A 23,585-nucleotide genomic window follows, 5' to 3' on the forward strand; every position below is an offset into this window, starting at 1 on the left:
GAACAATATACAGGGCGTGGTCATTGGCTAATGACGTGTGAATGACTGATTGTTGTTAGCCAATGACTGAGACCCCCTCCCTGTCACAACACTTTTTCTGGAAATCAGTGTGGTGATGGTAAAAACGCTAAGCCCATGGCTTCAAAACAGAATGTCATAAACCTGTGGATGATGTCACAGTACACACATCCATCTTTTTTTTTTTTTTTTTGCAAGTTTTGCAGCATTTTCTTTTTCTATTTCCACTGTGTTCAACTAATCTGCTGGTTTTTTCTTAACTTGCATTTGACCTCTCAGGGGAATCATAGTTATCTCCAGTATGGTCCTTTCAAGCACACAGGCCCCACAAAAAAGCCCCACTCACCTCATCACCTGATTTTTCTGTTTAGCAGCCAGTAAGCTGGTTTTAAGGATGAGGGTGGTACCATATACAAGTATAAGATAAATGAAGATTATTTTAAACTGTAAATCTGGCAGATTTGGTAAAGTACACAAATATGCAGTTATCTTTGTACACTACTAAAGTACTACTACTATGTACTACTATCCATACTGGACTTATTGTGAAATGACCACAATCTGTCCCTATTAATGGATAATTAAAAAAAACAACAACAACAACAACAACATCTGGTGCAATGTAAGAAGTTTTGGGGTCATTTAGAATCTCAAGTTATCAATTTTTAACCAAATAACTTAAATTCTGGATTACGAACCAAGCCTAAATGCAACCACTCTTTAGCAGATCTCATTTTTTAAAAGCTATAGTTACAAATAACACCGAGAACAGAAGTGCAAGCTGCAGAAAACCTGCATGTAAAACTAAGAAACAGTCCCAACCCACCTTTAGATACTACTGCTGTACCCTCATCAAATTCAGCCTCTGTTACACGCTGAGAACCTAAACAGTAACAGACACACACACAAAGATACCCACAGATGTGTACACACACCACACACACATATATATGGATGCACACATCAAATGCAGTATTAGGGAAATGGAGTGAAAGCAGACATTTACATAGACACGCATGCTAAACTGCTTATGGACAGGACACTTACACTTACAAGCAGAAATATATGAAAGAGCTTATGCATGTCATGTTGCACACGACACGAGATCTTGACAGACTTACGCTGCAATTTTTTGCCAGGGGCGTCTATGTGTCGTCGGGGCAGGTATGGGGAGGGCTGGGGCAGTGGTATGGATGAGACATCATGAGTTTGGAGGGGATACCAGTGAGGCTTGTCATCCAGTAAGGCCGTCTCTAGCTCCACCAGGACCTGTTCAAGTCACCAACCACACAGTAAATATGTGCTTTGTAAAGAAGTTAAATGTTTAAGGGTTAGGCATTCATTTTTGATGGTTAGGGTTAGGGGCTAGGGAAAGCATTGTGTCAAGTAGATGTCTCCACAAGATATGAATACCCGGCATGTGTGTATGTGGATGTGTGTGCTACCTCTCCCAGAAAGATGCTGTCCTCCTCTGGAGACCTGGGTTGGTCCCACACGGTCAGCTCCAACATGTGGTTTCGGAAATCCCTGCGATGGACGTGACTGTAGACGAATGTCTGGTTCCACTTAGGCTCACAGGTCTTCTTCACTGTTTTTGTCCTTCGTTTGCTCTTGTCGCTGTGTTAAACAACAGATTCTTGTCTTTAAAGTCAGTTGAATGTTGATTTTGATTCTAGTCCCATTTGTGCCTTATTCAGCTGACTGGAACTGCTTTCTTTAAATATAAACGAGATGCTAAACTCACAGTAGAGTGTCTTTTCCCAAAAAAACCCTCTTCGATTGCGTTGTATAACATGATTACTGAAGATGTATTTTATCCATGTGAGGTCAAAGTCATCATCTGCGATCACCCTAACCCTGACTATACTATCAGAACATGAAATTTTTGTTCTTTTTACAAACTGTTCTTCCAAGTCTAAGGGACGAAACAATACTCATTCAATATCAAAAACTTGTGCATATTGTATTATATAAGTATATTCGATGCCAAACTCCAGTGTTTTACATTAAAAGTCACGTGCATGATTTGTGCAGTTTGCATAAAAGAATTGTGTCCTAGCCTTCGTGTCACAAGGTTTTTTTGCAGCTCTTTTGTAAATGGCCATAATTTTCATGCCAAATGAGGGCTAGGCATTGTGACTGTTCAGAGTGCCTGTGTCAGGGTTGGCATACCTGCGGTCAGGGAGGAAGTACATTTTGACATAAGGGCTCCTGGGCCGCCCATCAGGCCGAAGAGAAAGCTCCACAGCCTGCAGCACGTTCACTATGAGCTGGTGACCCACTTTATCGTACCACAGCTTCACCTGGATGAGAAGCAAACAAAAACAAATCCGATGCCATGTCTTCACATTTAGCAAACTTGAAAGGTCCTCCACAGTTCAAGTGCCCACACTCACTGAGAGTCGCCCTGGCATTAACTGCGGAGCATCTCGGAGCATCCCGGGACTGGAGGGAGACAGGACATTTAAGGATGGTCTCTCCATCTTCTGGGACTCAAAAGAACTGGAACCTGCTATGAAGGCAGGGAAAGCAATATGTTTGAAATCCCGAGCAGGAAATGCCAGCTGTCTTTCAGAAGGGAGTCAGACTGAAAACATAATCTGCTCCAAAACCAAAGGTGCGTTCGTTACTGAAACTCCAGACTCCTCAGAAAAGTTCACACAGAAACAGTTTAAAGTATAAGTCAGCTAACCTGCCAGGATGACAAATCACCACGCTTCTGTCCTAGTTAGAGTCCAGCAGGCTTCAGTGTGACTTGGGTCACGAAAGCCTTATATTCAATTACATGATCAAAAGTCATCTAACTAACTGCCTACCAGGAAACTGATCTTCTCCCGCTAACATTCATCACAGATGTCAGACATCAGTTAGTTTCAGGAAAAAAAAGAGTTGTCTAATTAGTCACTCCACGCAATATTAGAGGACATTATCAGCCACATGTTCAGAAAGGGAACAGAAAACTTCTAGTACTCATCAATCTCCACGTGTTTGAAGGGAACTGATTATGCTCATTTCAAACATGAGATTTTTATTCTTAGACTCTATTAGCAGGGGTGCACATAAGTGGTCCACAGGTGCGCATTAGCTGTCAAACTAAAAGACGCGCACCAGAAAAGAAGTTGCAACGCGTGTTTACATACATAAGATTTTCTGGAGGAGGACACACATTTGTTTAGAACTCTTAAAGATGTCGAAGAAGCTCCTTTAAGCAATTACTTTGGTGTTCCTCCACCTCCAAAGAAATGTCAGAAGGAGTCCGAACCGCAAAAGAAGCGCGTATTCTCTGAAAAGTGGTTGCAGGAGGCGAGCTGGCTTCAAACAAATGATGAAGGCACAGAGATGTGGTGCAGAATATGCCATGAAAATCCCACTCTAGCGGACAAAAACACTGCCTTTTATATGTACGCAAACACGTGTTGCAACTTCTTATCTATTTTGACAGCGAATGCGCACCTGCAGACCACTTATGCACACCCCTGTCTATTAGAATACCTTTGCATGATTTATTATTTGAAAAAAATCCTCATTTATGTCATATTGGGCTTTCTGGGCACCCTTTCATCATCGTTTGTCTTAGCCAGAGCCGTTTGGCTTAGATGATCATATTAGGACTATCTGCTCTTAGTGATGTCACACAGAGCCACAGATAGAAAAAAAACCTGTAAAGCAGTCTGAATCCTGAGCTCTGCAATCAATTATACATAAATTAACATCATTATTTGATACTCTGGCTATGTTTAAGATGAGTGTCTGTTTTAAAGAAACCACTCAACATTTTAAGGGCCAATATTTATCTTTCTTGCTGGGAGTTAGATGAGAATATAAATACCAGGAAGAAATCAGTTTAATTTAGCATAAGAAACGAGGCAGGAAAATTTCACCAATGAATGAGCTCTTAATTTAAACAACTCCAAAACAGACATAACTGGCAGAGCCACTAGTGGATGTCATCTATTTAAAAAAGTATAATTTATCTATTAATTAGAAAAGAATAGGATGAAAAAAAAGCACATAGTGTACAAACAGCAAGGCAACGCAACTAATAGTCTTTATACCTCACCTTTACAACTCTACTAAAATACAGAAGGGAATATTTTTTTAACCTGTGCCGTACATTTGTCTGACAGTACTGTAAGTTCACAGTATTATTATGACGACTTTTACGCATAAAAAGCTACTTTCAGGTGCCCATTTGTCACAAAGGGTCACCACAGTGGGAAGCTGTGCATGTTTTGATTTAGCAGAATTTTACACTGGATGCTCTTCGTGACACAACCCCAAAGGGATCTGCTAGAATCAAACCAATGACCTTTTGGTTGCCAAGTAAATTTGTAAACCATTACGCTATTGAAAGGACATTTATGACATTTTTAATTAAGTGAATTTACTCAATATTTTTTCCACTAATGAAAACCACAAATTTTATTTTTTTACATTTTTGTGAACAGTTGAATAGTGTTTTTTAAAAACCTTTGAGGTAGTTCTTTCAGTTTTTCTTGACTCATTCACACAAGACCTAATTCTTAGAAAGGAAGAAAATATTTCAAAATTTTGGACTATTCCTTTAAGTTTATATGACATAATATGACATCCATAACATAAAGTATATAATAGTACATCAACAAACGTATTTTTTGCTATAATTCATATCATACAAATGAAATCAGCTAGATATACAGATATACGACATACATAGGTGACAAACAAGCACAGAGCAGTCTCAACATGTCAGAGGAGATACCTACTAGATTCTAATGGAGGGTGGGACGTGTCGGGGATTCTTGGGATATCACTGAAAGAGAAACCGCAAAAACACATGAGTCACAGTTGTACTGGCACTGAAGTCAGACTAAGAATGTTAGATGTAAAAGTGACACACAGGCGTACATGCATATTCAGACAGTAGTTACCACGCAGGGAGAAAGCAGCACTGTAAACAAAGGTTATTTGGATGTTGAGATTAAAGGATCATGTGGTTAAAAAAATGGAGAAGCAAAGGGAGATGTGAGTAGAGCAAAGCTCTTCCCGTGACTGCAGTGTTTCCCAGACTCACTCAGTTCTGTTCGACCAATCACAACTGGAAATTATAATGGGTGAAAACCATTAGCTCATTAGCGTCTATCCACACCGCCATCTTTTCTTATCCATCACCACAACCCATGGGAAACACCAGAATCCACTGCACCAGCTCAATGTAATGTAAAGGAAAAGAAATGGTAATCTGTGTAACACTTATCAGTGTAATTTTCTTTTTCAGTTGAAATTTAAAGTGTGCTAATCTTGGACTCACATCAGGCATGTGATGGTTTTACACATGAAGTGGCAGTGTTTTAGAGTTTTACTTACCAAACAAACCATTATTCAACAATCAAATCCCTAAAAAACATTCTTTTTGAGAGAAATATGGATACCACTCAAAGAGCTAGTGTCTGGACTTAAAGCTAACTAAGATAAACTAGCATAAAGTCTGGAAATAGCTAGGCTAGTCATCTCCTACCTTCAACTTTGTACTTAATGTATAACTGTCAGACTGAAATTTTCTTATTTCTGCTTCAAGTTGAAAGAAAACTGCTTCATTTAGTAAAATTTTTACTTGTAAATTCAAGTATTAAACTGATAAGTGTTTCATGGATCATAGGTTGCCTTGAAACACATTCCAAAATCAAAAATAGGAAACATGTATATGGAAAAAAAAAATATTGCTTGCTTTATGAAACCCAACTTCAGTAATTCAGAAATAAGGTACCAGGGATACTGTGTGCTGGATTTTACTAATAGACTGTATATAAAAGACAGACGTAGCCATCACACCATCCGGTTTTTAAGTGATGACGTGATGAATCCTGCTTCCAGGCCCAAACTACTGCGTTTAATAAGGCTGTTGTGTATTTAACATGTTTTCATGCTTTGTATCTTGTTGTATTAATCTCAACAAGCCTCCCAAAACAGTCAGTGATCACTGTTGGCCTCTCTCGGTTTTTATTACTGCTATTCATTTTAAAGCTCAGTTTTTAAAACTATAGCTAAGCCCATGCAGCAGTATATTAATGACTAACCTCTTGTTGTGGATCCTGGCATGCGATTGTATTTGTTCGTAACCATCGGGAACCCTCACGTTAACTTTTATCGAGTGCAAAAACATTTAGTGTTCATCCTCCAGCTTCACTGTTTTAATTATGCTAACATAGCTGTGTTGCTAGCGATCACGTAGCACATCATTATACACCAGCTAGCCAAGCTTCAGTAACCCTACAAACTTTGTTAAATTTCATAAATTCGGTTTTCATGGATGCCTGAATGTAAACTTAATTGTTACACCTGGTAGAGCAGCCACACTGATCATTTTATTACAGATGAAAGAGTTTAGACAGTTTTTAACTCTCAGTGACGCTGCAGTGATCGTGTGACTTAGGGACCTGCAGCGGAGTTTAGGCCCAGGCACGGCTAATGACGTCAGACTTAAAGACCAGGTTGGCCAGTGCTTTGAAAAATCCTGTTCTTCCAAGTCCTGAGGATTGTTTAATGTTGCCATCTTCAGTTTTTAAAAACAGAAGTTGCAGCTGCGTAGTCATTCTAACTTGTCAATCACAAGACAGGCTGTTTATCTGACATGCCATTCTTATCGTCCTTTTTTGACTCCTAGTGGGACCAAAATTTAACAAAAAACCAATCATGTTGCATTCTATAACAACTGACACTAGTCGTCCTCTTGTGGCCATTTAAAAAAATGCAAGTTTACTTGCTTGCTGTGACCATCTTTTATATACAGTCTATGAATTTACTCGAGGGTAAGACTTAATCAGGAGTTTAAAAAATAGGAATTCCAGATGCTGCACAAACAGCTTAAAAGCTTGCGAAAACACTGATACATTGATGGATGTTTTCCGCTGGCCATTTTGCATCCCAACAGGTAAACTTGTAGTTTAATTTAGCACACAGTGCAGCTACTTTCATAAAACCGTATAGTGACATCAATTAGATTTCTCACTTAACAGTATTACAGTTAGTTCCTTTAGGGATGCAAAATGGCACCAGCAAAACCAAAATAGTTTCCATAAGCGTGGCAGAATTAAAAGGTCCTAAAAAAAAAAAAAAAGATTACTTACTGATATTTTCTATACACCCTTCGTGAGTGTTTGGAGAGAAATTCATATATTCAACTTTTTTTTCCATCAATAAGCAGAAAAGTAAAATTTGAGAGCTGCACCAGTGGGCACTTTACTTTTAAAATAACCCACTGGATTGACCTTATTACACACAACAACAAAACGTATTCAAAATACCTGAAACCAGCTTGCACCCTGGTTTGTGTGACGTTTTTGAAATGACAGCTCTTGAACAATAATAGAAAATGAGAGGGTGACACCTCAAACTCCCTCTCTTTGAATTAAATTTTTCCAAAGCTTTGCTAATGTTAGCAATGTAAGAGTTAGCAAGTCTGCTAAATATAAGGCAAAGTTAGTGTACCTGAAAGCATCCAATTCAAAGTATCTCGAGAAAAATGAACTTTTTTTTGTTTACTGATGACTTTTGATACTAATGATTTGAAATGATACACTTAGAGTTAAAAATAAATTTTACTCAGGGCGTCTACTGTCTTCAGAAGTATGTTCATGACTGTGCTTGTTGAGCTTTGCAATCCATCGACTAAAAACTTCACATTCAGCTTCTCCTGTCTTTAATGGAGCTTACAGACAGTTTTATTTGGTCAATAATAATTCAGCTTTTACCATCCGACAAATAAAAGCAAGTGCTTTTTTAAAGGGGACATATGAGACATGGCTATCTCCCAGTCCAATGGCCAGTTGTTTTTAATACGTTGAATGCAGCTGTGCATCATAACCTCCTGCTTTGTCTGAGGTCAACTCTGAGTCCAAATAAATGTTGCCTAATTAAATAAGGGTTTCAATTTACAAATAGACTAGTAACTGACAAACCAGGTAAAAACATATGACTCTGACAGTATACTGGACGTGTTTCATGCCTGACTTACCCAATAGGCCTGGATACCACCAACTCCACTTGAGGGTCAGCTTGAGACTCCAAGATGATGTTGTAAACCTCCTTCATAGTTGCTCCCGGTAACAGCTTCCCGTTCCACTGCAAAACCTCGTCACCTGAAATCAGATGTCCACATTGTCATAACTAGCTCAAAAGCCATGTCAAAGTAATGGCTGTTGACAGGATTATAACAAATAAAGTTTTTATTTGAAATTAACAAAACTAAATAAAGTTATCAAAGGACAAAAAAACATGACATATGTCAGTAAATGAGTCAGGATCATTGGCATGTTTGAACATGTGCTAATGTAGTAAGTGAAACATTGTTTGGGAAAAGAAGAGCACAAAAGTCTGCAGCAATAATAGCTTAGGTGCAAAGTTATTCTTCCCCCTGAGGTAACAAGTGGAGCAGGGGAACACTGGACCTAGGTGTTCCCAATTCATCATCACCCAACCACACCCCACTGGACACCTGCAACACAAAACACAAAGACAAATACAACCTCCCAGCCCACGAGCCAAAAGAGACAGTGTCGTCAACTGGCACCACCACAGCCTACATACTACCTTAACCTTAGCAGCATGATCCCACATAAGAACATCTGTCAATACGTGTGACCATGGCCACTTCCACATTTTTAGATCTCTTGATTAGCATACACTAGAACTACAAGTTCAGAGACCACGCATCGTATACCACAAATATATAGCATGTGCCTTCCTCAGACTGGTAAGGGAAGTGACATCTTCCAGTAAAAGTTCCAGCAGAAACTATGGTAATATCCGACCATGCCTAAGAATGACATCAGCTCATTCCCAGCGCCTTCCCTTGGCACCCCTCGTTGTGACCACAGCTGACACCGGCCAACAACATGCTCGTTGTAGATTACTAATGGATAGCAAATTCACATTTAGCCAAGTCAGTGTTCAGTCGGACTGCAGACACTGTAGAGCTGGGCGATATATCGAGTTTTTAAAAAAATATCGATATATTTTTATACGAGATATAAGATGTGACAATATCCTTTATATCGATATAGTCTATGTTACGTATAATTATACTTGTGGAGCCGCAAGTTTGCCTCTCTTTCGTCCACTTTTGTCTCTACGCAACGTTACTCGGCCTCGCCTCTCCTTCACTGAACACAACTCCCCCTCCTCCCCCATCGCTTCACCTGCAGGAAGCGACAAGATGGACACTCCGTTAACGAGTTACTGCGCATCGCCCCGTGCGTGGGGCTGGACGGCGTCAATGTGTTAGCTAGCTAACCACGCTAACGAGCTAACCACGCTAACGCCATGCAGCCTAGAGGTGCTGCACGGACTAAAATCCTTTCATTTTCTCAAAAGTTGACAGCGCGCCTTATGTATGAATTCTGGTTGTGCTTGATGGCCGCGAACCGATTTTATGTGGAACACGGCGCTCAGCAATCTGTCAAAAAATGTTTTAATATGACTTTGCTAAGCTACGGAGCTGCAGCGCTTGATGGATTGTCGGAGCATTACGGCTGAGCCTCGCGGAGTGATACGTACTGTGCTTCAACGTAATATTACCCTACTGTGTATAAGGACCATAAATGGCACCTGTTGAGAGACGTGGTTGCGAAGCGGATTTCAAACTCCAGGCTGTCAGTCACGCAGTACAAGTTGGGAACAGAGCAGCTGTGAAATCTGTCTTTGTTATTGTGCTCAGCGTCTTTTAGTTTACATTTTGACTGCACAATTGTGAGCTTTTTGTTATGCACAAAAACAACATTGTTTTCTTTTATTTATGGAGCATTATTATTTAATAAATGCTCATAATTTATTTTTGAGTAAATTTTATGTACATCTGCTCTATGTTAATAAAAGTGCCTGTGTGACATCTGGGACACAGCTTTGACTAAGAACTCTCTTCTTGTTCTTACTTTATGGCTTTAAAAAAAAAATCGAGATATATATCTTATATCGCCATCCAGCTAAAAAATATCGAGATATGAATTTTGGGTCATATCGCCCAGCCCTAGCAGACAGACATTTAAATAAGGAACAAATACACAACATATGAATGCCACAAATGTCATTCTATACAACCACATCATCCAGACAGACAGTGTAGCATTCCAGATTTTTAATCAATAGGACCATTATCACTCGAACAGATAAACTTTACTCATAAACTTTGCAGATCAAACTTGGTCAATACAGTCATCCAATCATGGAAGTGGAAATGCAACAGGCTTAGTGATACTGACCTTGCCAAGAGTCTAAACAAAACCTGAGAGTGTTGTCACATAATGGGACAAGAAAACAAGGGAGCTAGAAGCTAGCCAGCTAGAAGATGATGGGTCGATGATGTTGTTTTAAAGTATGAACCTGACTTCTGCATCCAAGTACTTACACTTGTCAGCTGACACCTAGTAAAAGTGCTGCTTAATGGGGAATATCAATAATCATATGAATCATCAAATGAATTTGGTGAGTTTGTGAACGTGTGTCAGCAAATAAACGTTTGGAATTTTTCCAGCTCGTCACACAGAAACTCTTTTAGGTGAACTAACAAATTATTCACATTTATGAGAGTTTTGGTGCTTTAAACCAACCACATGCCTAATTCCCAGTACCAACTTTTTCCCTTTCTGTTACTACTAGTGACTGGGTAACCACAAAAGGGTGGTTTCAACAGACAGAGCTGTCTTTTCTTGGTAAATGGTAAATGGCCTGTATTTATATAGCGCTTTACTAGTCCCTAAGGACCCCAAAGCGCTTTACATATCCAGTCATCCACCCATTCACACACACAATCACACACTGATGATGGCAATCTACATTGTAGCCACAGCCACCCTGGGGCGCACTGACAGAGGCGAGGCTGCCGAACACTGGCGCCACCGGGCCCTCTGACCACCACCAGTAGGCAACGGGTGAAGTGTCTTGCCCAAGGACACAACGACCGAGACTGTCCAAGCCGGGGCTCGAACCGGCAACCTTCCGATTACAAGGCGAACTCCCAACTCTTGAGCCACGATCGCCCTGTTCTTAAGCAATTCTTAAGCAACTCTGGTGTAGAAATTAAACAACTCTTTCGTGAGATCTGCTTCACCACTGTGGAAGGACCTGGCCTGAAAGAAGCATCCAACAACAGGCAGCACTTGATCATCAGGACTGAACTGGCACCACTCAGCCTGCTTCGTAAATGAGCTTCATCATTCCTTGCGATGCAGCCAACTTCTATTTTGCCAGCTACCTTCGAATGTATAAACTATGCTGGAAGTCATTCACATAGTCAGTTTAGTTTTTTGGAACATTGTCATCCTTAACCCTCAACAAACCCTCAGCACCGTATACAGAACAGGCAAACACCATGTCACTGGGGCTAAAGCCAGTTGTCACTTGTGAAACTTCTCTGGCTGTCAACATGAAGCATTGAAAAACCCTTCTCCCAAAATCTGCCTAAGAACAGTGACTTTAGCATCTGATGAAAATGCTCCAACAACCCTGACTTTGACCTGTCCAGGGTGTACCCTTCCTCTCGCCCTAAGACAGCTGTGATAGGCTGACCCTGACCCTAACAAGGATAAGCACAAGAGAATGGATGGACGGGCCCTGACTTTGTGCTGATAGGCTGATGACTGGAAGTGCTGCACCTGAACTTGTTTTAACAACTGGGCAAACTTGGAAGGTAAAAATTAGAAGCCTGATCATTTTTGGATCACTTTAGGGATTTCAAAGATAGAAATAAATTGTCGCTTTCACTACAGACCTGGTTGTTACCAGTTGTTAAGGATATGCAACTGGGTGATATGACATATGACAATAAAAAGATATTTTAGCTCCAACTTGGAAGGAAGCAAAGGACCCACAAGTTAAGGAGCATATGCTCAAAAGGTTCTTCTGAAAAGGATATTGGGTATTCTGTCATGAAAATAAAACCATCCGGTGTAAACGGTAAATAAGCACCATCACAGGGAAGTTCTTCACATAAGGAACACAAGTGGAGTGTAGCTTGATGTGTTTCAACACAAGGTATCTCAAAAGAAACAGCTAGTCTAGCAGACACATTTACTTGTTTTTTTTCTTCAGAGCTTAACAATATGCCTTCATATGCTCTTTTTCCTGACACAACTTTTTGAAGTGTTCTTCCAAAACAACAAGACTCAAAAACTCTTAAAGAGATTTTATCTCTGAAGCTGCACAACAAATATTATTCAACAAATCAAGCAAAAACTCCAGGTAGTGCCGCTTATAACCTTTCCTATCATTCCTGAACTCCTCACGATAGGAACCATCCCAAAATAGCTGCTTTCACTAACTCAGTGAGTTGACGTTGATGCAAGGAGGTTTAATGATTACATTTGGCTTCCCAGTTACTTGCCATGAGCAGTAAGTTCTAATATATTCCAATATATTCCATAGCCAAGTGACTTGCTCCTAATCACTGCCACACAACTCCCTTCGAGGTTTTACCTCTGAAGATGCATGCCCAAGGCTGATATTATTTAACACATCACATGGAAACTGCAGGTAGGGCTGCTTATTCTCTTTCCTACCATTTCTAAACTGGTCGCGGCAGCCTCAGAAATGGTAGGAAAGCTAGGTAATACTAGCGAGCATCCCTTCTAACTGCATAAACAACACCTAACTAACTCAGGCCTAGTCTTCAAATTGAAAAGGATAGAACAAGGAAATAACTAGCATCTGGCAACAACCTCACACCCATGAAATGCACCCAAGACAAAAAGTTAAACTGCATTCAACCTGACACACAACCTAGCAAGAAACACAACCTAAGGAACAGTGCTGCTATGCCTTACAGGAGAAAAACTCCCATTTAAATTGTTACACATCAACATGTCAACACTTATGTTTCTTTGGTCAGGCAAAACCATGACTGTTCCAAACAACATAAATTTTTCTCACCCTTAATCAATCAGGTGGAAGGACAAACCCGTAAACGCCAGCTAATTGGGAAATTATCAAAGACCAAGGCCCAACTTGTAAAGACTGGTTCAAAACCCATGATAATTAATGGGACGTTACACCATTAGTCAAGTAAATGAATAGAATTGTTCTTTTTGCAAAACTACATAAAGTAACCAAAGGGGAAAAAATGGTATATGTCAATCAATGAGTCAGTGATAGCATATTTTGTGCTAGTGTGGTGTGCGAAATATTATTTAGGTAGAACAGCTAATTTTGGCTGATCCCCCAAGGAGTTGCCACAATGGGTAGCTTTGCATGTTTGATTTTTTTTTTTTTACACTGGATGCCCTTCCTGACACAACCCTCAAAGGGATTTGTGACTAAATCAAACTAGGAACCTTTTGCCTGTTAGCCAAATGTGTAAACCACTACACTAGAAAAGCAAAAAGGTCTGCAGCATATGGAGTTAAGGATCACAGGAACACTAAGCCCAGGTGTTCCCAATCACTGATGACACAACTACACCACACCAAGCACCTGCAACACAAAACAAAAAGATACTAGCTCTTCTAAACACACTAGCGAAAAAGAAAAGACAACCTGCAGCATGCAGCAGCTGAATAGACGAGGTCGTCAGAACGTACAGCGCAACAGTTATGATAAGAACAACTACATTTTCACTTTGTTAGGCAAGATAAGTGTCAGGGTATCAGGTAAAAAAAAGATTTTTCTTATATCATCTATTGCAAGACATACAATAAGACTCTCTATGTGACAAAGCTTATTAAACAATCGTAGTTAGGACATTTCGATGTTTATAAAGACCTTACATTTGACTGATTATTACTTCCCAGCATTTGTGAGAGGCTACTGTGCCAATTTAGTGGATACCTGCTCTCAGATGTCCCACCACATCAGCTAGGCTTCCCTTCTTAACCTTGGTGATGAAGGCTCCTAATCTCCCTGACTCTGTTACTCTGCCTCCCACCACCTGAAGAGAAGCAGACAGCAACAGTTAGTGAGAAATATCTGACAAGTGGACAACACAGGATGGCTCAGTTAGAATTAATAGACAGAAAAATAATTTAAGAAACTGTTTGCATGTCTGTGTGACCTCTGACCTTTAACCCCAGTAAAGCGCCAGCTTCTTTCGGCATGGCAGCAGTTCTCTTGCTGAGGGTGATCCGTCCAATCAGATGGTCTCCCTCCTTGGATGGCTGCCAGGTTACAGGATGCTGCAGCAGGACACAGGAAATGGTAATAAAAATGAGCAAAGTGACACTCAGACACATTCACAAATATGCACACTCACTGGTATTTACTTCATATATACTTTGACAAAACACTTTGAAAACTATCAATAATTTTAACTGATTACAGAGGTAGCTTTAAAAGACATAAGATCTGGCTTTTCAATTCAAATTTTAAGTGCACAAAAGTCTTGTTTCCTAAAAGTTGTTTCTAAGAGAAAAGTGGATACTACTCATAGAGCTAGGGTCTGAATGGTAAGCTTAACCAAGATAATTACCTCCTAGCTTCAACTCAGTACTTACTGTAAAACTGTGAGACTGAAATCAGTTTTTTATTTTCATTTTTAAAAACTTTGATTACCAATTTTCATTCTGGATTCATGTACTACACTGATAAGTGTTTAATGGACAAGGCTTGAAGGCCACTCCAAAATCCAAAACAGGAAGCATACGTTTTGCCTTATTTTTGTAACAGGCTGAATTTCTGTCTATACTGTAGCTGTAAAAGATGCGAGCTCTGATAAACCAGGATTTCTTTTGGATTTTTATCTTACTGACTGGACTTCTACTGGCCACAGTACACAGACTGCATTTAGCTCTGCTCTAAGAAGCCTCGATACAGCAGGACTGACTCATTGCAGTGCAGCTATAAAGATAATGAGTGTAACTCTCCCACAGGTACAAGAAGAAATCATACTACACTTAATGTTTTAATAATTTTAGGTACCATAACAAGAGCTGTAAGCCCATATTGGACTATTTAAAACTTCATAAATTATTTATCACTCTCAGTTAGCTGCCACACAGCCCAGATCAGACAGCTGAGCTGAGTGTATTAATTCAAATAATTCAAAGTCAGTATCTGCCTTTGTAATTATAGCATCATTGTTTTGGCATGGATATGTACCATATATAACATGACCTCTCTAGACTCAGCCCACAATGATTGATTTTAAACCAGGGTTTTTAAGTCAATGGTCACCACCACGGTCTTTAACAACATAAACATACTATCCATGTACTTCACAACAGTAAAGTAACCATAGTCAATAACCATAAGACATCATGTGTTTTACATTAATAGATTCTTCAGAAAAATTGAAAAAACAAACTTTGTGGTAAGACAGGAGGATCAGACTGTAAAGAGACAAACACTCCATTTGGCACTATTTGGTACTCCAGTACATCCACATAAATGTTTACACACTTGGGACTTTAATTAAAATACAACAATAACACCTGAACAACTTCATGCTGATTCTCAAAACTAGCTTTAATGTATGAAAAAATATTAATCAGAAGGAAAAACACTGACTTACATGCCACACAGTGGGGTCATGTGGGTAGCATTCCCAGTCGCCTGCAAGAGAAGAGAGATCAGATCAGCTGGATAGATGTGGAAGTCGCAGAGGAAACAATGACCTCCCTTATATCTCCTTCTTCTTCTTCGCGCACACACACACACACACACACACACACACACACACACACACACACACACACCCTGTATACACAGCACATACCAGGAGTCCTCACACACACAGCTCAGCCAAATTTGGGGGCTCTTCAGGAGGTACTTGTTTACAATGGGGAGGCTTAAGTTTATTGAAAATTCAAGCCTGGGCTGGAATTAGAAATGTATCACCACGGCAGCAGGTGGCCTAAAAAGTTTTCCACTGAGGCAGCGATGACACCAACGGATGGTTAAGCCTTTTAAAACGCTTTAAATCCATCCAAGACACTTCAGAGATTAGGTGTTATTGATCTCCTCCAGGGGTAATGCCACAATGTAAGGCCAAATACAAGCACAAGCGTGTCAATAACAGATATTTTCTCACATTATTTAGGTATCGGGCATAGGTTGAGCCAATGAAACAAATATAGATATGTGGTAATAAATTATATGTGTTAATAAATATGTTTTGATAACCACTAAATTGATTCACTTATTAAGTGATAATAATACTAACGATCAGTTTTAAAGCTGCTATACATCATAAAAGTTAATATTGTTAAAGTCTAAATCACAAAATAATTTCCAGAAAGTTCTATTGTCTTTTAACATGGAGCATTTATTGACCGTTCTGACAAAATTATAAAAATTAAATATTATTTGCACATATTTTGCACTTTTTCTACACCCAAAATTTTTTGCAATTTATTGCTTAAAAATGTATCGTGCAATTTACTTTTTTTTCTGGGGAGTCCAACCGGTCGCAGCAGATGAACCACCCTTGCGTGCACCTGGTTCTGCTGGAGGTTTCTTCCTGTTAAAGGGGAGTTTTTCCTTCCCACTGTCGCCAAAGTGCTTGCTCAGAGGGGGTCATACAATTGTTGGTCTGTCCTCTGTTGTCTTTATATGATTGTAGGTCTATGCCTTAGAAAATGTTGCTATGATTTGGTGCTGTATAATAAAAACTGAAGTGAACTGATGTAGTCTTAAAAACTCTCAAACCCTGTATGTATCAATCATGATACATGAGACATTGAGGGTTAAATGCAAAGATATCGTTATGGAACTTGACAAAAGTGAGCTAAATAAATGCTAAAATTAAAGCTATTTAAATATTCATTCAAGTGCTTTTCAAAAGTATACAGTGCAAGAAACTGAGCACAAAAGTAAGAATAAAGTTATTAAAATGAGTAATTAATGATTAATGTTTTCTTTGTGTCTTTAAAATGTAAATTGCAGAATCACTTAAAACTGAAATGCAAAATGTTATTTCAAATTAATAAACACAGACTTTAAAGGTCATTTTTTGTAAATAAATTTATAAATCTTCCAAAACAAATCTAAGGCATCAACAGGTTTTAGAAAAATAACCGACATAGCTTTATGCCCCAAAAAATCGATATATTTTGTTGAAGAGATATCAGCTGAAATCAAACTAGGCTCAGCCATACTTTTATCTATACCACAAGTAGACGTAGCACGTCAGCGTCACCTTTGTTTACGCAGGCAAGTCATTTACATATTCAGATTTACAGTGGTAGCCTCCTAAGGCAAAACCTCTTTAAGAAAAGGACTAAAAATAAATATCAGGAAAGGCAGCTGGGTTTTTCTTATACTTTGTGGATAATAATTACAAAAGTAACTTTGAACCAAAAATCAGCGAGTGAGTAGGTTAAAAAGGAATTTTATAGCACTTTTTGTCACGGACCAAGTTCCAGGGATTCGGGGTCCATGAGCAGTGTGGACTACTATTGTAGTTATTATTATTATTATTATTATCATTATTGTGGTTGTTGTTATTATGGTTGTGTCTGCTGTCCTGTTTTTCCATGTTGGTGTACTGTCAGGTGTTTAGGGGTGTGTGCTTGTGTATGTGAGGGTGCGGTCGTGGCAGGCACTTTTAGGCCTGGTGGGTGTGGCCCTGCCAGCTGACCGGTCCCACCCAGGAATCCACACACACCTGGCGCCGATCAAGCCTCGTCAGAGGAGCTTCAAAACAGTGTGGCTGAGAGCTCCTCGACGCTGGATCGTTGAGTGACTTCCCGTCAGTCTTAAGTGTATTGTGCAAGGTTAGTGCAAGTCTACTGTTAGGTTTTGTACTCACGGCTGCCTTTGGTATACGTGTTTCCTCAGGAGGAATTGTGGCGACCAGGAGGCAGCACACGGAGAGTACACAGGGAACGGAGACAGAGCACGGAGCACGGGATAAAGGAGAAGACACGGAACGGGAGTTGGGATCGCACGGGGGGATTTATTGTTGTTCGGATTGTCACCACTGTAAATAAACACTGTTGCACTGTAGAGTCCTGCATTTTGGGTCCTCCTTTCCCCACATCCCCACGGTCTGCCAGCGAGACCGTGACAGAACGATCCAGCCATTATGGGCCCAGCGGACTCAAGGACCGTCTCACAGGAGGAATTGCTCGCCCAGCTCTGGAAATACTGTCGGAGCATTATCCAGGCGGCAGATCCACATCAGAGACACTTACAGGTCGTATTTTTTGATTCCTTCTTATCATCAATCACCTCATCTGTGAGCTTTTTGGACATTAAGAGACTAATTTCGATTATAACCACGCTGAGGGAAAGTTCCTGTTTTGAGCTGTTTGGTTTGGGCTGTCCGGGCGAGGAGGATATGGCAACCTCCCTGGGAGCCCTTGCTGCCTATTTCTTTTTTCATAGGCTGATAGCCTCCCCGCCGTCGCTTGCAGCTCGTTTGTTGGACCCTCCATTGCGGGGGAAACGTTTCACACGCCCTCTGCACCTCACCACATCTCCACTCACCTCTGCGGCACCTGCTGAGTCAGCAGACCAAGGACCGGCAGCTCAAAATCACGCAGCTGCTCTCCTGTCCGGCCGGCTGGTGGAACCTCAGCCTGATACGCTGGCCCCGGCATCGTTAAAGAAGCGACGCTTGCGCCGCCGGCGTGCCTCACCGCAGTCAGACTCTAAAACTTTCCAACAGCCGGCTGTGGTGAGTCATATGGACAATTCATCTTCATTCACCTCATCTGTTTATTCACGGGACTGTGTGAAAGCTAACCTCGTAGCACAGCCAGCTGCCCAGCCTGTAGCCGTAGCACAGCCAGCTGCCCAGCCTGTAGCCGTAGCACAGCCAGCTGCCCAGCCTGTAGCCGTAGCACAGCCAGCTGCCCAGCCTGTAGCCGTAGCACAGCCAGCTGCCCAGCCTGTAGCCGTAGCACAGCCAGCTGCCCAGCCTGTAGCCGTAGCACAGCCAGCTGCCCAGCCTGTAGCCGTAGCACAGCCAGCTGCCCAGCCTGTAGCCGTAGCACAGCCAGCTGCCCAGCCTGTAGCCGTAGCACAGCCAGTCCAGTCAGCCTCTCGTCTTCATCCTCAGTTGGAGGCTGATATGCCTGCTGGAACTACCCTGCCATTATGTCACCCGCCTGTTGTTTCTACATCGCTGTCCAGTCTACCACGAGTAGCTGCCGCACCATTATCACCTCCGCCCTTTGCGGCTACTTCTCCACCAGCGTCCCATCAGACTGCAGCGACCGCAGAACTCTCGACTTCACCATCCACATCACCCGCTCGACCGTCATCTTCGCCACCTGCAGCTTCCGCATCGCCATCTTCACCTCCGGATCAACGACCATCTATACCCGCGTCGCAGCCGGAGGAGCAGCATGCCCAAGCAGGAGCAGCTCAGCGAGCAGGAGCAGCTCAGCGAGCCGGAGGAGCTCAGCATGCCCGAGCAGGAGCTCAGCGAGCGGGAGCAGCTCAGCGAGCCGGAGGAGCTCAGCGAGCCGGAGGAGCTCAGCGAACCACCAGCAGAGGAGCTCGGCGAGCGGAAGGAACAACCGGCGCTGCCAGCCGAGGAGGGGCTCTCGCTGCCAGCCGAGGAGGGGCTCTCGCTGCCAGCCGAGGAGGGGCTCTCGCTGCCAGCCGAGGAGGGGCTCTCGCTGCCAGCCGAGGAGGGGCCCGCTCAGCCGGAGGTCAGCGAACCGGAGGGACCTCCACGTCTAGCGCGGCCTCCACGCCATCCACGTCCAGTGCGTCCACGTCAGCGACCGGCGCGTCATAGACCATGTGCCACGCCTCGCTGTTGCTCACCGGAGCAGCGACGTTGCCATCGGACCCGTGGCAGGCCACCAGAATCGTTCCGCCGCCACCGGACCCGTGGCAGGCCGCCGGAGGAGCAGCGCCGCCGCCACCGGACCCGTGGCAGGCCACCAGAACCGTTCCGCCGCCACCGGACCCGTGGCAGGCCACCAGAACCGTTCCGCCGCCACCGGACCCGTGGCAGGCCGCCGGAGGAGCAGCGCCGCCACCACCGGATCCGTGGCAGGCCGCCTGAAGCGTTCCGCTTCCATCATGGGGTTGGAGGTAGGCCGCCCGAACTGTTTTCCCACCACTGCCTGACCCGTAGCGGGTTTTGCCTGCTTGCGGTCCACTGGGTCGGCCGCAAGAACTGTTGTTCCCACCATGGCAGTGGTTGGACATTTGAACTGGGGTTTTGGGGCCCTCCGTCCGGGACCCCCCGCCGCCCGCCCGGGGTTGGTTGTACTGTGGTTTTTGTTTTTGTTTTTGGGTCGTCGGGTGCCGACCCTTAGAGGGGGGGTACTGTCACGGACCCAGTTCCAGGGATTCGGGGTCCGTGAGCAGTGTGGACTACTATTGTAGTTATTATTATTATTATTATTATTATTATTATTATTATTATTATTATTATCATTATTGTGGTTGTTGTTATTATGGTTGTGTCTGCTGTCCTGTTTTTCCGTGTTGGTGTACTGTCAGGTGTTTAGGGGTGTGTGCTTGTGTATGTGAGGGTGCGGTCGTGGCAGGCACTTTTAGGCCTGGTGGGTGTGGCCCTGCCAGCTGACCGGTCCCACCCAGGAATCCACACACACCTGGCGCCGATCAAGCCTCGTCAGAGGAGCTTCAAAACAGTGTGGCTGAGAGCTCCTCGACGCTGGATCGTTGAGTGACTTCCCGTCAGTCTTAAGTGTATTGTGCAAGGTTAGTGCAAGTCTACTGTTAGGTTTTGTACTCACGGCTGCCTTTTGTATGCGTGTTTCCTCAGGAGGAATTGTGGCGACCAGGAGGCAGCACACGGAGAGTACACAGGGAACGGAGACAGAGCACGGAGCACAGGATAAAGGAGAAGACACGGAACGGGAGTTGGGATCGCACGGGGGGATTTATTGTTGTTCGGATTGTCACCACTGTAAATAAACACTGTTGCACTGTAGAGTCCTGCATTTTGGGTCCTCCTTTCCCCACATCCCCACGGTCTGCCAGCGAGACCGTGACACTTTTCACAGATAAAAAGCCATAAAGTGCTTCACAATAAAACACAAGAAATAAAAGCATAACATATCATAACAATTTAAAGCCACAGAATAAAACATAGTCTGTATAAACATGGGCTCAGCTGCTTTGTGATGGAGTTAATGGAGGCTATACAACATAAAGACAGTGGAAGAGAATTCCACAACCTCGGTGCCACTGCCTGAAATGCCCAATCTCCTTTTCTATTAATTAATTATTAATTTATTCCTAAGACTGTGTTTAGCTCTAGCTCGTGACGTAGACCAAAATCCAAAGCCTGTACACACGGGCTGCAGGGCAGTGCTGCACTGTGCGCAGGACCTGGACGACACTGTTATGACACAGAGTAAAACAGAGCCGAGCATTCCTAGGAGCCGGGGAAGCTATGAGGTTAATGGCTTGGGACAACTTATAGTGATATTATGTAATCTTAAAGCAAATGCTCAACCCAGTTCTTAGTTTCATAATTTGAGCGTGAACATAGTTTCATGCAGTGGGTGAGCCACATGGCTGCGAGTGTGTATTGTTTTTGTGTTTCGGCACTTTTAATGGCAACAAAGAAAGAGAACTCCACTACGGGCTCAGGACACGGTTTTGAACACAACTTGGAATGGGACTTTAACAACAAATAATATTTTTCACGTTTCCTAAAAGAGACAGTGTGAAATAAGCCCTTTAAAAATAAACCTTTACGATCCTAATAATAGAATATTTACAGAAACCCATCAATGTTTCATGGCCTACAAGGAGCCTTTGTGGAGGGTGAATCCACACATAAGGCTTGTCCATGAAATTAACAGGCAAATAGTTACCGTGTGTTAATTTTATGACATTTCTGGTGATTTTACTTTGACTGTGGCTAAAAATTCTTTGCTTATGCAGGAAAAGCCTTGGCCACATGGCCTAAATAAAATGTATTCTCTATAAAGAAGAACCTGCAGTTTGACCAAAACCACGGGAACCGAATTTATCCGGTCACAGCTCAACAAGACTTTGGCATTTTGTTTTTACAGTGTTCTTAAAACCAAACAAAGAGGAGCAAAAGCATTTGGAAGCTGCAAGTGTTACCATGCACAGCTAGCTAGCTTACTATCTCTAATAGAGCATTAATTGGTCCAGGATCAGTATTACAACTCAGCAATTACATTTTCTGAGCATTCAGCTAGCAGGAGTCAGCCAATTCTTTTTAACTATCACTAGCAAACCAACATGAGTAGCCTAAATTTGCCTAAAACAACAAACCTAACTTAATAACATATTTATTATGTTGCATAAATTAATAAAGAAAACACTTGCAATGCTTACCATTTATTCCAGAAGAAAGTTTTACATAACCACAGGCTTTTTTTATTGCGATGCTATAACATCACAACAACGTGATTGGTCAGTTGTAATGCTGATCATGGACAAACATTATTACGAAAATACAAGAACAACACCAACACAGGGATACAGATACACCCTCTAATAGTAAGTTATAATTACTTTTTTACATTTGTAAGGATTAGAGATTGCCTTGCTTTTGAAGAGAGACCCAGATGGCCACTTGAGGACTCGAAACAATAAGTTCAGTTGGAGCAGCCTCTCTCTGTCTCTCGCTAGCAAAGTTGACCCAGACAATAAAGTAAAGCTAGTTTTCGGCTACGAGCCCGACACAGAATCCAATGTATCACTCAGAAGTCCCTTTACTACTGTTCAGAGCTGCGGACCTGTTTTATATACACGCGGAATAGTTTTCTATACGAGATCGCTGCAAAAAGTGCAGCCTTACCTAATGTCCACCCTACTGTTACTCATTTTATATTAAGATTTAAAAATCTAGTTGGTATTGGTATGGCGAGTAACCTTAATAGTAATAAATCACACAGAAATAGTACATTCATGTAGTTGTAAAAAGCATGATAATATATTAAGTAATCCAAAGTACTCAGAATACGTTACTCTAACGTATTCTGAATACATAACATGGAAATACCCTACACTGTATGAGTACCATCTATTGTTTATGACTGTTTATGTCAAGTACCAACTACTTGACAGTACTTACCCTATCACTCAAAAGTCAGTAAAAATCAAACAAGTACCAATGTTGTGCATTTATCAGTACCTGTTAAAGGTTATTAAACACAGAAAGATAAAAGAAATTCTCTTACATTTACCAATATGTAGTAATTTAAACTAATCCGTGATCATGTGGTTAAAAATTCTTTTTTTAACTTCTGGCTGCGTCGGAACTGAAGCTAATTTTAGCTCTACACTTCAGTAACTCCATTTAACTTTAACGACAAAGAGACAAAACTCCTTTTTAATTTTGTAGCCCTAAAAGGCTACTGTTTAAACAGATTACATTTTCAAAAACACAAATACGTATCTATGCTAAACAAGTTATGCTAGAACATGATTTTACTTGTTTATCTTAGCCTACATCTTACACAGGGCTAGCTAGCTCTACAGCAAAGGGGCTGTTAGTTTATTTCTGTCTGGTGCCTGGTACAAGGACACTACATGCAGACATTGAGTACATAAAGGACCTTTTCACAAGGTTCACGTTTATAACAAGACTAGTGGAACACCAGCACACAGAGTAACTATTAGTTAGCTTTTAACTGTAGCTGATAAAACCTGCCAGCATCAGTTATTTTATCTGGCAAACTCGACTATAATCA

The 23,585-nt window shown here is 41.8% G+C and overlaps 1 protein-coding gene and 1 pseudogene across 16 annotated transcripts in view; one reads left to right on the forward strand and one right to left on the reverse strand.

Annotated features, from left to right (window-relative positions):
* The window catches only part of rims1a (regulating synaptic membrane exocytosis 1a), a 118,348-nt gene that overhangs the window by 23,210 nt on the left and 71,553 nt on the right, over nt 1-23,585 (reverse strand). For 9 of the 15 annotated variants that reach the window (XM_086258302.1, XM_086258308.1, XM_086258300.1 and 6 more), the window contains 11 exons: nt 15,491-15,531; nt 14,043-14,156; nt 13,813-13,912; nt 8,012-8,135; nt 7,125-7,142; nt 4,764-4,810; nt 2,415-2,530; nt 2,191-2,321; nt 1,464-1,635; nt 1,140-1,287; nt 845-901 (listed from right to left, as the gene is read on the reverse strand). In XM_086258302.1, coding sequence (XP_086114428.1) covers nt 845-901; nt 1,140-1,287; nt 1,464-1,635; nt 2,191-2,321; nt 2,415-2,530; nt 4,764-4,810; nt 7,125-7,142; nt 8,012-8,135; nt 13,813-13,912; nt 14,043-14,156; nt 15,491-15,531 — 1,068 coding nt within the window. The remainder of the gene's footprint in view (nt 1-844; nt 902-1,139; nt 1,288-1,463; nt 1,636-2,190; nt 2,322-2,414; nt 2,531-4,763; nt 4,811-7,124; nt 7,143-8,011; nt 8,136-13,812; nt 13,913-14,042; nt 14,157-15,490; nt 15,532-23,585) is intronic. The other 6 variants (XM_086258306.1, XM_086258309.1, XM_086258305.1 and 3 more) reach the window with 4 other exon arrangements.
* Nucleotides 17,462-19,757, forward strand: LOC147315473 (uncharacterized; annotated as a pseudogene). Its single transcript, XR_015124497.1, has 2 exons — nt 17,462-17,668; nt 17,758-19,757. The product of XR_015124497.1 is annotated as an uncharacterized LOC147315473 (transcript).

Source organism: Aulonocara sp. 'chitande type north' Nkhata Bay, linkage group LG13 (genome assembly GCF_057382095.1).
Source record: "Aulonocara sp. 'chitande type north' Nkhata Bay isolate Kocher_YH1m ecotype deep benthic linkage group LG13, A_spYH_male_GT1.1, whole genome shotgun sequence".
Lineage (NCBI taxonomy): Eukaryota > Metazoa > Chordata > Actinopteri > Cichliformes > Cichlidae > Aulonocara > Aulonocara sp. 'chitande type north' Nkhata Bay.